The sequence below is a fragment of the Sebastes umbrosus genome, chromosome 17 (assembly GCF_015220745.1).
Source record: "Sebastes umbrosus isolate fSebUmb1 chromosome 17, fSebUmb1.pri, whole genome shotgun sequence".
NCBI classification, from domain to species: domain Eukaryota; kingdom Metazoa; phylum Chordata; class Actinopteri; order Perciformes; family Sebastidae; genus Sebastes; species Sebastes umbrosus.
Window position 1 is genome coordinate 28,154,812 of NC_051285.1, and position 16,172 is coordinate 28,170,983.

Below are 16,172 nucleotides of genomic sequence, written 5' to 3' on the forward strand. Positions count from 1 at the left end.
CCGTCTCCTCTGTGTGTGCCTACGGGGAGATTCAAGAAGAGATGCTACTGTAAACATGTTAATATGTATTTATAATAGTTACCACTTATTCAATTCAACCCACTCAGTGTTCATTAGCGTGTGTCGAAGTTGCTGTTTTCTAAGCATTTGAAATGGCTCTCAATAAAAACAATCAAGATCATGTGAATCCATAAAAGTTTTATTTGACTCCACTCACTTTCCCCCGAGGTGGCTGCTGTGCATCTGCCGTACAAACACTCCCCTTGCACTGCTTTTAAAGAATGAAATAGTGCTCTTAATGATTACCAACAATCATCTTTAATCCACACTGTTCCTCTTCCAGAGTAAATGACTGCATCTTACGGGTGAACGACGCAGACGTGTCGGAGGTTTGTCACAGTAAGGCGGTAGAGGCCCTGAAGGTCGCGGGTTCTATTGTCCGGCTGTACGTGCGGCGCCGCAGGCCGATGCTAGAGACCATCATTGAGATCAAACTCATCAAAGGACCAAAAGGTGGGCTCAGACAGACACACACACACACACACACACACACATACACTCCTGCTACGTCAATCACACACAGATTGTGAGTGATGTAAATACTTTTCGATAGGAGTGGTAATCAGATTGATTTAATTTAATTTACTATAAAAAGTGTCAGTGCATGTGCATGCACACATAACATATTTAAACAAAACTGAATATTTAGATACATAACTGTATATTTATGATACTTGATCATCACATAATGGTAGTATTGTCTGATGCCTGACATGAATCTGCACACAGGGCTTGGCTTCAGTATTGCAGGTGGAGTTGGAAACCAGCACATCCCTGGCGACAACAGCATATACGTCACCAAGATCATTGATGGCGGGGCAGCACAGAAGGATTGCCGGCTACAAGTAGGAGACAGGCTTTTAATGGTGAGTACACCATTGAGTTCCATTTTAAGAGCTAAGGAGCCAAAGGAAATTTCTAAGTAGCAACACACTAGAGTAACTAGAGAGATGGAAACCTCTCTCCATTGTGATGCAACACAACAGTCGGCTTATAAACGCAACCTTTGTGAAGCTTAGAATTGTTGAATTTATTCAACTCATTTTGGTGCTTTAGTGTTCTTGTGGAATTGAATCAAACATACTGTACCATCGCACTGGTGTTCCTGTTTTTATCTGTTCTAAATGTACCTTAAAGGGAGATTTCTCAAGTATTTAATACTCTTATCAACATGGGAGTGGACAAATATGATTGCTTTATGCAAATGTATGTGTATATGTATTATTTGAAATCAATCAACAACACAAAACAATAACAGATATTGTCCAGAAACCCTCACAGGTACTGCATTTAGCATAAAACAATATGCTCAAATCATAACATGGCAAACTGCAGCCCAACAGGCGACAACAGCTGTCAGTGTGTCAGTGTGCTGACTTGACTATGAGTTGCTTCAAACTGCATGTGATTATCATAAAGTGGGCATGTCTGTAGAGGGGAGACTCGTGAGTACCCATAGAACCCATTTACATTCACTGATCTGGAGGTCAGAGGTCAAGAGACCCCTTTGAAAATGGCCATGGCAGTTTTTTCCTCACCAGAATGTAGCGTAAGTTTAGAGCGTTATTTATCCTCCTTCGCGACAAACTAGTATGACATGGTTGGTACCAATGGATTCCTTAGATTTTTTAGTTTTCTATGATACCAGTATCTTCACTCTAGCTTTAAAACTGAGCCGCTTCAACCTAAAAATCTCAAGTTGCGTTAACGTGTAATTATCACGTTAACTTTGACAGCCCTAGAATAAACACTATATAAATAGTAACATACAATATATAGTGACTCTTTCATGATGACCTTATAGCCCCATGACATCACACTGATCCTTTTAGTGGTCGCTATTAAATAGACAGATATTACATTCGAGAGACTAACCAGCTTCCACTGTGTACAGCACATTAACCAGCAGTGTATCAATCAGACAACAATCTTCCCGCAGCTTCAGTCTAAATGATAATAAGTGATGAAATGAGTCCCTGGCACACGTTTTGAAAGCAAGAAAGTGGCAACCATACTGGCTCGGTAGTATAACAGCGAGCTTTCTCCAGAGGAGGGCATCCCTCTTGCTTAACCAGCGCTTAATTTAATTACCTTCCCGCTGTTGTGTTCTCACCCGAACACCATCTGTCATAATCCAGTCTCCTGGAGGAGGCGGGGAGCACGCTGGTCAGATCTGAACTGAGCAGGAAGAAAACACACAAACAAGGATTGTATCTGTGTCTGGACAGGTGAACAACTACAGTCTGGAGGAAGTGTCTCACGAGGAGGCCGTGGCCATTCTGAAGAACACGTCGGACGTGGTTTACCTAAAGGTGGGGAAGCCCACCAATGTCTACCTATCAGATCCCTATGGGCCTCCTGATATCACACACTGTAAGTCCTCACCTCTTCTATTTGAACTGATTAGTCATCAGTTGACTAATCATCTTTAGAGAGCATTATTCAGTAAATGTATAAAAGTGTGTCGTGTGCAACGTGAGATGTGTGTGCACTGAGAGCGTGACCTTTTTCAATCTCTAACTTGAACGCAAATTGGAAAAGCGGTTCATAAACTCACTTTATCTTTATTGTGTAGTTACACTTGTCAAAATAATTTGATAATAAATGTAACTATACAATGGGATTTTTATTTGCACGCTATATTTTGTGAGAGATTCTTTGTTTTTAAAAGTATATTTTTAATGTTAGAGGAAACTTTATATAAATGTTTTGAGTTTTCACTCCAAAAAAAATAGCACTGTCGTCAGGTTTTATTTTGAAACTAAATTTGAAAACAAAATATTGAGAATTAGAAATACAAAGTGTGCAGGAATACTTTCTTGGCATCTGAACTGGCAATAACATGCGTCCTGAGTGATCCGAACACAAGTGGACAGCTTTAAGTACGTCTCTTCACTAAGGCATTAGACTGCGTCTCCACATGAGTGATCCGATCTCACTTCCCCGCTCTATATGCAAATAAACACGCAGTAAACACACGTAATAATACATGAATGTCAGTAGTGATCTCCTACATATTTGTGAATTTGGGTACATTTTATTAACATCAAAATAAAAGGTTATTGTACCTCTGCGTGCGCCGCCGTCACCGCTGTCTTTGCCAGACAACAGCGGGTACAGAGCTTCAGAGAGCCGGGCGGGTGGGAGTATCTCCAACAATATGATAATAATGCACTTCTGGTGCCTAGTCTGATAGTCTGTAGATCATGCAGTCTATAGATAAGATATGTTTTAATAAAATACAGTTGTACCGACAGGATACAGTAGAGCACAGAGGTTTCCATGCTGCGAGGCGTCTGTCTGTCTGTCTGTATAATTCACCTGAGATGCGATCCAAGCGAGACATCAGTAGAGTACGCGGTCCTTAATGTGGCCCAGGACACATTCGCCACTAAAAGAATGTGGTCATATGTAGCCCAGACCACCTCTGAATGTGGTCTGAAAGATCAATGCGTCTCGAGTGCGTTCACACCTGTACTGAAAGCTGTCCACTCGTGACCCGATCACTGAGGACACCAGGTCTGAACTTGGCCTCTGTTTAAGCAGCCGCCTCTCTGTTTTACTCTCTTCCCCTTCTTCCCTCAACAGCTTTCAATCCAGCCATGGAAAATCATATCTCTTCCCCCGTCAACAGTGGCACTCTGGAGTACAAGTCCAGTCTCCCTCCAATCTCCCCCGGGAGTTACTCCCCCCTCCCTAAGCACTTACTTGGTGAAGAGGATATAAACAGGTTGGATGGTTTTTCCTTCTTACGGTAATTACCTCCCTTCCTAACAGACAACTAGATCTACAGGTAGAAGACTTGTCCACCCCCGCTCCTCCTGTCTCCCACCCTTTGTCCTGACTCATCTGTGTTTGTGTGGCTCTTCAAAGAGTAATCAAAGCTCCATGGGGAGTTATGATGCGATTTGAAATCACTTCTTTGTTTGTTTGTGTTTGGATCACCTCTAATCCCAAAGTCTACGTTCCCGCACTGCTCTACTGTAGTCCTGTATTTCTATCGTCCTGTGTTGTGTTTGCGTCTCAATGTCTCTTTTTATGATTTATTTCTGGTGTTTAGTGCCGTCCCGTACGCCTGGAAACCATCAGAGCATCAAGCACAAAAGAGCCATAGTACTGTAATTGTGTGCTGGTGTTGGTGGTACGAGCTGTGGTTAAGAACAGCTTTGATAAAGTTATCATGTTGTTACAGTAAAGGTTGCCTCAGGTCCAGCAGCACGACCATCGCTGCACAATGACCGGTTGAAACGTGATGTATAGAGAAAGATTTGACGGTGTATCTGTCTGTCTTACCTGTTGACATGGTGTTGACGTGGTGTTGACGTGGTGTTGACGTGGTGTTGACGTGGCATCAGTGGCAGAGACAGATGCTGTCTTTCTGTCTCATCAGTGTTTTGTTGTGTATTTTCCAGAGATCAGTTGAGTTTTTTGGGGTTGTTAAAAAGTCATCCATAAAAAACAGGATCCATCATTTTGTCACATCTGTAAAGATAAGTTACGCTCATTAATATATTACATTGCTGCAACCACCATTTTTATGATTCAGTGCAGTAAAGTGATGGAAACTACGAGTTGGGCAGACCCAGAAGAAGAACTCAGCTGTGGGAGAGCTGTAAAAGTGTCCAACCCGATACGGTGCTGCAAATATTTACCACTAAATATAAATGAAAGACTTTTTAGTGACATATTTATTCACTTTTTTGGTTCTTAATGAACAGTGAAAATGAAATCAATTCCCAAAATTGCATACTACGCACTACATACTCAATATGTGGACTATTATTCAACATACTTCTGTGTAAATAAAACAGTATTATGGATTTTCTTTTCGGACGCACCAAGCAGGAATTTATGTCGTCACTTTCTGAGAGCCTCCTTGCCGGTTGAAACGACGTGTAACCATGGTAACCCGTGCCAGCCTCACATCACCAAAACGACATGTTTGTGAGAATCAAAGTCTGAATTGATTTAAAATATATATTACGCCTAGCAAATTATACTTACAGTTAAATTACAGACCTGTCCGTCAACATCCGTTAGCATTGTGGGATACTGTATATATGCCGCCGTAGTGTCCAGTGTTGTATACTGTAATATTTCGCCAGAAATAGTATGCAATCCGCGTACTATTGGTTTCATACTAGGGTTTCGGACATACTATAATACTTATACTTACATACTGTTTTAGCGTACTAAATAGCATGCTCGTATGGGATTTCTGACGCAACCCTGCAGTCTCAGAAAATTATCTCTGAAAGTTCCAGTTTATTATTTGGCTGTCTGTGTTTGCTTTCCTGATTCTGTTTCACTACCTGTTTGGTTTCAGTCGCTCCTCTCTGACAGCTGCTCCCCGTCTCAACAGAGGAAAGCTTAAGATGTCTCGCTGGAGTGAGTCACAGCCAAACATTAGCAGCTCCCCACCTCAGCTGCCCTAACACCTAATCCCACAGCAAGCTGCCACCAGACTCACGACCAAATGGGGCCGAATTTCCTATGAAGTCAAATCTCTAAGAGTAACGCTTCTGTCTCTCTGCTCAGAGGGGGGGTGTTCCCCCTGCTGGTGTATGTGTTGGTTAGATGTCACTGCATTTGAAGAATGACGATGATGAAGATTTTTTTAGGACAAGTGGTGGATATCACAATGAACAAATAAATTCACACACTCCGTAATGCTTCTCTGTTAGATGAGGTCAGTGTTGCGTGCTGTTGTGTTGTCATATTCCATTTGCAAAATAAAGAGCGATGGAGGAATATTGCAGCAGAGTGATAACAAAAGCTCATTTGAGGGGATAACTGGAGGAGCCCCGTGTTAAGCTTTGTTGAGTGAAGGATTAGTCCTCCATTCTCTTTGGAGTTAAGAGGTTTACTATTTGCTCTTGGCCAAGGTGCTTGAGATTATCTTGCTGACCTAAAGTGAAGCACTGTGACAGTAGCTCTGAACACTGTGTTCTACACATACAGTCGGAACAAACAGTGTAAATACTACAGAGCAAAGTGGATCCTCTCTCTCTGGGATAACTGATAACGCATCTCCAGTAGATGCATTCATTTCTCACCCGATTCGACTGTTATCAGGCCATTAAACTTCTTCAGGTTCAGGCAACAAAACTAAAACTTATTTAGGTTTAGGCAATAAAACTACAACTTCTTTAGGTTTAGGCAACAAAACTACAACTTCTTTAGGTTTAGGCAACAAAACTACAACTTCTGTAGGTTTAGGCAACAAAACTACAACTTCTTTAGGTTTAGGCAATAAAACTACAACTTGTTTAGGTTTAGGCAACAAAACTACAACTTCTGTAGGTTTAGGCAATAAAACTACAACTTCTGTAGGTTTAGGCAACAAAACTACAACTTCTTTAGGTTTAGGCAATAAAACTACAACTTGTTTAGGTTTAGGCAATAAAACTACAACTTCTTTAGGTTTAGGCAACAAAACTACAACTTCTTTAGGTTTAGGCAACAAAACTACAACTTCTGTAGGTTTAGGCAACAAAACTACAACTTCTTTAGGTTTAGGCAATAAAACTACAACTTGTTTAGGTTTAGGCAACAAAACTACAACTTCTGTAGGTTTAGGCAATAAAACTACAACTTCTGTAGGTTTAGGCAACAAAACTGAAATGTATTTAGGTTTAGGCAACAAAACTACAACTTCTGTAGGTTTAGGCAACAAAACTACAACTTCTTTAGGTTTAGGCAACAAAACTACAATTTCTTTATGTTTAAGCAATAAAACTACAACTTCTTTAGGTTTAGGCAACAAAACTACAACTTCTTTAGGTTCAGGCAACAAAACTACAACTTTTTTAGATTTAGGCAATAAAACTACAACTTCATTAGGTTTAGGCAACAAAAAAGAACACACTTAGTTAAGTTTAGGGAAAAACATTGTGTTTTGGGTTAAAATAACTCTGAATACAAAGACAACTACACAATGTTGGTTTCACCTCCAGTCTCCTGGGTGAAAACCCCGTGTTTTGTGTCTCACCCATCGTCCCAGACCTCCACCCTTTATGGAGTGTCAGGCTGTCTATACTACAGCGCCTGACTTCCACTTCTGCTCCTGTCATAATTACTACGGTCGCTAGAGGTCGCTGTCGTGTTTTTTTATACCTTCTTTGGTGATCCACCATGTGAATAGATGATAAAACCCACTAGTGGGTGTAGTAGACCCGTGTTGACCCACATCTATGAGGCAGTCAGAATTTTGAATATTGATATTACTGTTTGGCCAAGTGAGAGAAGAGGGGAGAAACCCTTCTGGCAGCTCAGACCTGCACCTCCTTACCCCAGATATCCTATGCTCATCATTACAATCTGGAGCCACGCAGCTCATGTACTAAAAGTCCTCATGGAGATATTCTACTAAAAGGAAGGCCAAATAACCTAGATAGGAAAGCAAGAGTGGTATTGTTTAATGTTTTCAGATTTATTTTAGGAATTACTGCTAATTAGAAATTCATAATATCATACCAAAATGATTTCTTAATTTATTACTTTACCAAGTAATATGCCTTAGATCTATAGCTGTTATCGGGCGTGAAGTCCAAACAACGTATTGCTAACCAAATTCTTCTGAAGATCACCATGTTGTCATCAGTCATTTTCACCTTATTGCCCGGCAATTGAAACGTCTTCTTTGAATAGCATAGCTTCTTCAGATCATCTCCAAATCCTCCACAGTTTGAGTCCCTGTTGTTTTCCTTAACATTAATATGCAGATACTTCTCTGACTGCTGCATGGCACTAGATTTGCCTTCCAGTTTGTTAAGAAGTTCAGAAATGCACAAAGTTACTGAACTTTCCACAACCTGACTGAGTTAAAGGCTAATAAATAAAAAAAAGAAGCGCGATGCACCGCACCTCCACAGGCCAGCTGTGTACAGTCCCCCTTCCAGACTCTGAATGGCACCTACGGGTCCTTACAAGGTCACTGCATTTTGGTCTGATCTGGACTGACTGGCTGCCTCAGCTCAGCTCATTTCACTATGAATGATTCAGCAGGAGAAACGAAGCCAACTGTCCAGACCTCTCTGTGCTTCTGCAGCTCACCAGTGGGTCATTATTGAGACTCAGTACAAGCACAGAATCCAGGAATCAGAGAAGAATAACAGCTGGTAGAAAATATTTGGTTCTCGGCATGTTTTGGATCACTTGCTTTAATTAAATATAAGACATCATTTACATACTTTACGTTCTCTGACCTTTGACACGCATTAAGCTTCAGCCCTGCAGTGTTCGGCCTCCTCGGTCTCTTGTCATTGCTTTCTGCTGTCTGAAACAGAAACACTGTGCAAGCAGATGAAGTGACCTCATTTTGTTTGGTGTCCTGCGACATTCACACTCATATTTTCTTTGATAGCGCTGCCATGTTGGTTAGTCATGTTGAAATATGATTAGTGAAACACCCTTGCCTGAAGGGCGGCTCATATCACCAGATGCAGTGGAGGGTAAACCCACCCAAACTCTCTTTAGCACTTTATTTCAGGCTTTATATACGTGTCATTTATTTCTTGAGATGCTTAAATGTCAAGGAGTGTAGTGTGTGAGTTAGAGTAGCTGTTACTATGATTATACCAGGTAGCTTTAGGTTTACATTTCCTTCTTCAGCCACAGTCTGCCAGAAGGGACAGAGTTGCTTGAGAGAGAGAGAGAGAGAGAGTGAGAAAGAGAGAGGGGAAGAGAGGGAGAGAGAGAACGCCAACCCAGTCGCCAGAAAACATGTTGGCATTGTATCTTTCTGCAAACCACAGGATACGCTGAATGTAGACCCGATACCTGATATCGGTATCGGTGCATCCCTAATCGTAAGATATCATACAAACTGTACTGCATGCTCCAGTTAACACACCTGAATCAGTTCACAGACAGCAAACATGCACACACTGAGGGTTTAACCAACGATATGGAGTGTGTGCATCAGATTACTGTAGCAGTGCCTCTCCATGCAGGCATGCTGTTTATGAGCTAACACACTCTGATGTTTAGTGATGATGTTGTTGATGAATCCCTGACATGGACATTGACTTCAAGGACATGGCTTTTTCTGTTTTCAGCTGCCTCGTTTTGTTCTGTGTAGCATGCCCCCCCCCCCTCAGTGTGTCTGTCGTCAGTGTCTTAATGAATTTAAACAGCAAAATAACAGCATTTCATGATAAAAGATGGTTACCAATGTTTGGTTATGGAAAGTTGACTTTTTTCCATCCTATTAGAAATCCTTCACTAGAGGACGTGGAGGGTCACAGGTTTGATTCCCAGCACTTCCAGTTGAGGTGAGATACGTAGCGTGCTCAGTCACCTACTGCATGCTGCACATTGGTCATCGCATGTGTCGTTTGAAATAGAAATGACATCATGACACTTAAAGCATGAGCCCCTTTTCATTTTGATGCCTTACTAAAGGTACTGTTGAGTATTAGTGATATTAGTGATATTCGTCGAGGTGTGGCAGTGATGTATAAATCACTTTAAAAATAGAATGGATGAATAGATTACACTTCACTACACCCTTTTGTATTAAAGTGGCATGTAGGACTATTTCAGCCTCGTTTCAGCTGCGTCCCCGACTCCGGCGGAGTGAAACAGACTTGAGAGCAAGTAAAAAAATAAATATAAAAACATAATACAAAGCGGTATAAGCACCCGCAGCATACAGCCAGCTGTCCTTCCTGCATTTGTCAGTTTAAACTGAGTTTAAGAACCACCGTCGTAGGAAAAAACCCAGTAAGTAATACATCCAGTAAGTAATAATAAAATGGATAAAATGAAGATAACCCTCCTTGCCAAACCAAACTACTGCATCAATAACCATGGTTATGATGCATGATCTGTCCCTTTAGATCATGATATTAGTACACAATATTTAAAAGCTCTTGGATCAGTTTGCTGCATACATTTTCATAACAGAAATTAATTTCCTTAAAACTATTAATCATTTAAGCTTCTAGATATCAAATGTTAATACGGCTACCACATATGACTGATAGATGACCACGTTAGCTGGCGCTGAAAAAACAATTAATCGGTTCAACAATGCCAGAACATAAATCGTCAACAATTTTAATAATCTATTTATTCATTGAAACATTCTCTGGTGTGAGGATTTTCTGTTTTTCTTTGTTCTTTTTTCATTGTAAACTGAATATTGTTGGATTTTAGACTGGTGGTCAGACAAAAAGTGTATTTGAAGACATCACCGTGAAATGAAAGCATGCTCTCTCTGACTTGTTTTGAGCAGCAAGAACCATTTACCATTGACACCAGTACTTCCTCCTGCTCTCTCTACCACGTCTCATCCTGCTTTATTTCTATTATTCTTCCCGTCTTTCCTCCGTGTGCCTCCATCATCTCTGTTACCCTTCATCCCCGCCCGCCCCGCCCTGTCCCGTCCTGTCTCTGGACACTAACCTCTCTGCTCTTGTCTCTCACTCCACTGTAGGCCTCCTGAGCCAGTTTACAGCACTGTGAACAAACTATGTGACAAAGCACCCTCCCCCCGACACTATTCCCCAGTGGAGTGCAACAAAAGCCTCCTCCACTCCGCCCCCCTCCCATATCACTTAAGCCTGTTCCCTGACTCGGATATCACCAGGTACTTTACACCACCACCACCACCACCACCACCACCACCTCTCTGCACTCCGCCACTATGTCCCATCCCACCGTATAAATGGCATGCCATGTTACCATATCGCCCTTTATTATTACCACCTGCTTTCCTCTAATGCACGCTCCCTCCTCTGAGCCCCAGGGAACCACGTCCTGGTGGTGTTTTCTCAAACCAGCATGCCTTCCTTCCTTCATCTCTCCTCTCTCTCTCTCTGCAGGGCTCTGATTAAGCAGGAGCCTTGCAGCCTGATCACCTGCTGCACATTGCCACTTTTATCCAGTGGAGTAAGAAGTACTCAGTAGCAATACCACGCTGTATGTATAAAGATTGTGTAACAAGTGAGAAGTATTTAAGGATAACAATAATAACCTTTCAGCATATTGTAATTCAAGTGTTCTGAGAGACTTCTGCTCCTCCTCATGGCTCTGTTTTCAGGCTTTAAAAAATCAGAGAGGGATTTGTCCTGTTGAGCGTTCCTATTGGCTGTGCTGCGGCTGGTGGGCGGTGCTTAGTATTTCCTCAGCAGATCTCAACGTGGCTGCCGGGTCACAAACTTTCTCATTTGAGCCATCAAGTAAAAAAAATGCCTGGTTCTGGAGGGAACTCCGACAGCATCGGAGATGTTGGGTTTATTTACTTGTTGAGAGATCCTTCATTGATTTGTTTGGAAGGAGGATCTACTCGTGTTGTTCAATGCTGAAACCCCAAAACATGGTGTTTTTTTTGTTGAGCTCTGATGAATATTATTATGACTTGCATTTGATTATCTTACACTTAACTCCCCAGATCCACTTTGTTTGAACTAATCCGAAAGCATCCAATCAAGTTGCAGGAGAAAACCACAAAGAACTAACGTTACGTTAGCGCCAGTTACTCTGTTGGTAATGGCATTTGGTGAGGAGCGCATTATGACTTGTTTAGGTGTAGGTTTTGGTACTTGAGTGCAAAGAATTGAGACTTACTTGTGACTTGGTCCAACCTCTGCTGTAGAAGCAAATACAACAGCACCAACAGCAGCTCTAACTTTATTCATTACATAAAAATAATTAGATATGTGAATAATCTCAGTCATGAATGAATCATAAAAACACGTCTGCAACTTTTTCAGCCTAAAAGCTTTTGTTTTCTTATTTTCTGGTACAAGTGCACCAGATATTTCCCTACACAGCTACACCCTTAATACTATAAATCCTACATCATCTATCGTCTATCGGTGTAATTTCGTTGAAGACCCGACACACCAGTAGATCTATAATGTGTTGAGGGCAGCAGTTATAAGACGTCTGGTGTTTAAAACCACGTACATTTCTAAACATCATGGGACAGATGAGATGCTGTGTGAGTATCTCCTGAAAATGACGCTGCAGTGAGAGAGGACGTCCCGTACAATGGCTCCAAACCTCCGTCTCTCTGTCTCGCTTCCCTGATTGGTTGAGCTAAGATGCGAGGAAGGGATGTGAGTGAAGGGAAGCAGCGGCCATGTTGAGTGCTGTTTGGCACTCAAATGGAAATTCATGGATCGGTTTGGTCATAAATGTGACGCTGTAGATTTAGTGCAGGCTGCAGACTCAGTGCAGGCTGTTGCATGCTGCCAAGAGGATGAGTGGGCCTGTTTGTTGTAGTTACACACTTTTACTAACCTTCTCTCAACATTGATCTCTAACCTCATACCATGTCATTCATTGTATACATATATACATACAGTATAAACATATAGTATATATACACATATACAGCAGATACAGTACAGACCATGAAGATGTCAGGAACAAGATGACGTTGAAACACAAAAGTTTTCAGATTTTCTAACCTATTATTCATGTTAATAATGTCCCATGATTAATCATGCATTTACTGTGGGGGGTTGATTTAGAGTCTCATGTGAACTATAATAACAACAGCAACAAACCAAACAGTCACTGAGCGCTTGTTTTCTAATGAACGATCATAGGCTTCTATGGGTTTATTCACAGACATTGTGCTGGGTATGATATACAGATGAAGCATAAACAATTCTATCCCCATTAAGTCACTTCTGCTCTTTGCATGAATGATTCCTTCATCTGTTCCTCAGAAAACTTTCTGCAAACTCTTATCTATTTATGACAAAATGTCAATTTGTTCTGCAGGGCATCAAAGATTGCATTTCTTCTTGCAGAAGATGTTTTGTTTGTTGCAAAGATGGTTGAAAACGGCAGAGGGGAGATTGTTGCTCCGTTAGAAATGCATCAGTATGTAAATTATAGCCGTTGTTGGAGGCAGATTTTATTCTGCCTACTTTCAAGGTTAGAATTGATAGAAAGGGGATTCACAAACTCCAAAATATGTTACAGTTTTGTTTAAAACATCATGTGTTTTTGGGGCTTTTTTAGTGAAGTTAAAACCGTAACGCTTCTGTTAAAACTCTGATGTGTCTTCATGCTCCTGCAGTTTATGCATTCACCAGCAGATGACAGTATGCTGCTGACATTCATGATGACATTGCTGGACAAAATGCCACATAGTTTGATTTCTGTGTTGTTTAGTTTGCTAGATATTGTTCCTGTTTGACAATGCAGAAGAAACACGTCATTGTGTCTCTGTGTAAACTGTAATTCAGTTTCAAATGGGCTGCCTTGAACCAAATCTTAAAATCAGAGTCAGTAAAGTATGTCTATGTTTAGAAATGCTACTTCAACCCTATAAGGAGCCAGTGTGCTTCAGTATGTTTGTAGACATCCTGTGCATGTATCCTTGTGTGTGTGCATGTATGAGACAGGGACAGAAAGCAAGCCAGTGTGTGAGTGTGTGTGTGTAAGCACGTGACGAGGTTCCTTTTCCGTCAGAACTGAATTGGGGACAAGTGATCCTAAGTAGAGCACCATCCCCCTGTGGAGCTCCAGCAGTCTTTGAGCTCCGTCGCCTGAGCAAAGCATCACTGAGGCTTTTTGTCGACCGTACAGTGCAATTGTTGTCCAACTCTCTGTCTGTCCTCCGCCGCCGCCTGAGCTGAAGATGCTGAAACCCACTGACTCCCCCGAGCTGATCTACTATCTCAACTGTCTGTACAGGGAACCCAGGAAGGTCGTGCTGCACAAAGGCTCCACGGGCCTGGGCTTCAACATCGTGGGCGGCGAGGACGGCGAGGGCATCTTCGTCTCCTTCATCCTGGCGGGAGGGCCCGCTGACCTGAGTGGAGAGCTGAGGCGAGGCGACCAGATCTTATCGGTGAGCCACCTCAGCCTCATTTTATAGACACAAACAGACATGATGGAAAACATTCAAAAAGTGATTAAGATTATAACTCATTTATTGATAAGTCACCATTTGGATTTGTTGTTTTGGCTCATATGTTGTAGAAATGTGTGGCTTATTGATTACAAATTAGTATAACAGCCTTTTATAACTCTAAATAAATGTAAAAAGGTCTGCTTACCTGTTAAACAATACAAATCAGATCTACTTTTAAAGTGGTCGACTCCTTCAGCCTGTGTTTTCCCAGCATAGTAACAGAGAGTGTAATAGTCCTACTGGCCTAGATTCATTTTCAAGGCCAAACACGAGCAACCTGCTCTTTCTCGTTCCCATCCCTGCAGTATTTCTCTAATATTACCAGGTGTAGTACTGCATGTCTGTGGTACTGTACTAACTAGTACGTTTATTTTATGCTGATCTTGTAAATAATATGCTTTTCAGCTCCAGATGTTGGATTGTATTCCTGGGTTTCCTCATTCACAACCGTTCTTATTGTATCCTATTAAACATCACTACAGTTCTTCATGCTTGGGTTCAAGCCTTTTTCACCCTGTAGTCCAAACATACAGTAGCAATTGTTGGCCTGTTAAATAATTAAATGCAGGAGGTACCGCCTATATTTTCCCAAACCAAGAGTGCCCTCTTTTTTTTTTAACTTTCTTTAATATGCATGGTTATGTAGACTAGAATAACTTTGTTTAAATTCCAGGTGACCTCTACAGGGGGTTTCTTTATACTGCTATACTATATATTAGCAACAACTCCAAACAGAACTCCCTCTCTAATTCTAGCTTCTGAAATGTGATGATATCTTTTAGCTTATGGATTGTTGGTTGAACAAAACAAACCATTTTAGCACATTTTCACTTTTTGTGACATTTTAATTGAACAAAAAGAAAACATTGATAAATGAATGAATGAATAAGGGAAATGATTTGTGATTGCAGCCTTAAAATCCTATATCATGTCCTTTGGATGGCCAAACTCTTGTGACCCAGTCTGTGAAGGGTCTATGGGTGAGGAGGTGTCACCACATGCAGATGTTGTGCAACAGACTCTTCCCCCTCTGAATGACAAACGTGTGACAGTCAGCATTTGAATTCAAGGATTAAAAAAAAAACACAAAGAGCTGACGTGCAGCCGCAGCCTGCACACAGATTTAGATCAGAAAAGCATCAAATGATACTCTCAGTGTCTCTGCAATGTTCAATCAACCAAGCACATATTTCTGATTTACATGTGTAATAAAGTCCAGATATTTATAAACTGGTCAACAAGAATATCTTTGAAGTCCTTTGAAGCGATTTTGACCTTGAAATGAGTTTTGTCACATTTGAGTCATTTGAATACGGTTCGTTAACAGATAATGGGATAGCGTCACAACTGTCACGTGATAAATACACTTCAGTTAGACTTGTGTGTGTTGACACTGTGGGATAATAATCACTTGATGTAGTCAGCATCTACTACTGCTTTATAGTCCCAGGTTTTATAAACACATTGTGCTCTGTTTGGTCAGAGTATCCACGACTGCTGTAGGCTTTGACAAATAAATAAAACGAGTGTTTGTTTGAACTTACTGAGATGATGAGCAGAGACTACGCAGTGATGGGCAGTAACTGGGAGGAAGTGTTTGTTCTGCCTCGTTATAGTTAATTGTAGTAGTTTGCCTCCCACACTGACGCCACACTGTGCAACATATTACACTCGTCTCCTTGCATCATTGTAGTGTTATGGTATGCACGTGCAGACTGTTAAATCAACATGGCACTGTCTAATTCATGTCCAATCAGCACCTCAGCCTGGCTTGATGAAAGCAGGCAGTTGCTAGAGAACATCTTGCGATCGCACCAGCCGTGACGCCAAATCGGGCCGGGGGTGTTTCTTGGACCACACCCGTTTTCGAACTCTGCCTTCATTTTGATCTCGGCTATACACCTGTAAAGTTTCTGCATCTTGCACAGTTGTGATGTTTCCGCGTTGATAAAATGTGTCCACAGACAGAAATATAAACACCTGGCAAAGTATTAAAAACCTCTTCTGTGGTAGTTCCTGCAGCAGTAGGTGGACTCTCATGAGGACTCACACGGTGAAAACAATACCAGCATCGCTGTTGCAGCTGGTAAATACTGATCAGGCTTAAAGCCTATAGGTTATACTCCCAAATGGACACATACACGGACATCTGCGGACACCATGGACGAATAGTAGTTATGTTTATACCTTTATACTTTGGTCAAGGATTAGCTTAAAAATAACAAATGCG

General features: G+C 41.4%; 1 protein-coding gene across 28 annotated transcripts in view; it reads left to right on the forward strand.

The window, feature by feature from the left end:
- dlg2 (discs, large homolog 2 (Drosophila)) overlaps positions 1-16,172 on the forward strand; it is a 162,331-nt gene that overhangs the window by 124,417 nt on the left and 21,742 nt on the right. For 20 of the 28 annotated variants that reach the window (XM_037749468.1, XM_037749456.1, XM_037749458.1 and 17 more), the window contains 7 exons: positions 344-513; positions 790-926; positions 2,289-2,433; positions 3,649-3,814; positions 9,276-9,335; positions 10,502-10,654; positions 13,723-13,879. In XM_037749468.1, coding sequence (XP_037605396.1) covers positions 344-513; positions 790-926; positions 2,289-2,433; positions 3,649-3,814; positions 9,276-9,335; positions 10,502-10,654; positions 13,723-13,879 — 988 coding nt within the window. The remainder of the gene's footprint in view (positions 1-343; positions 514-789; positions 927-2,288; positions 2,434-3,648; positions 3,815-9,275; positions 9,336-10,501; positions 10,655-13,722; positions 13,880-16,172) is intronic. The other 8 variants (XM_037749475.1, XM_037749477.1, XM_037749479.1 and 5 more) reach the window with 3 other exon arrangements.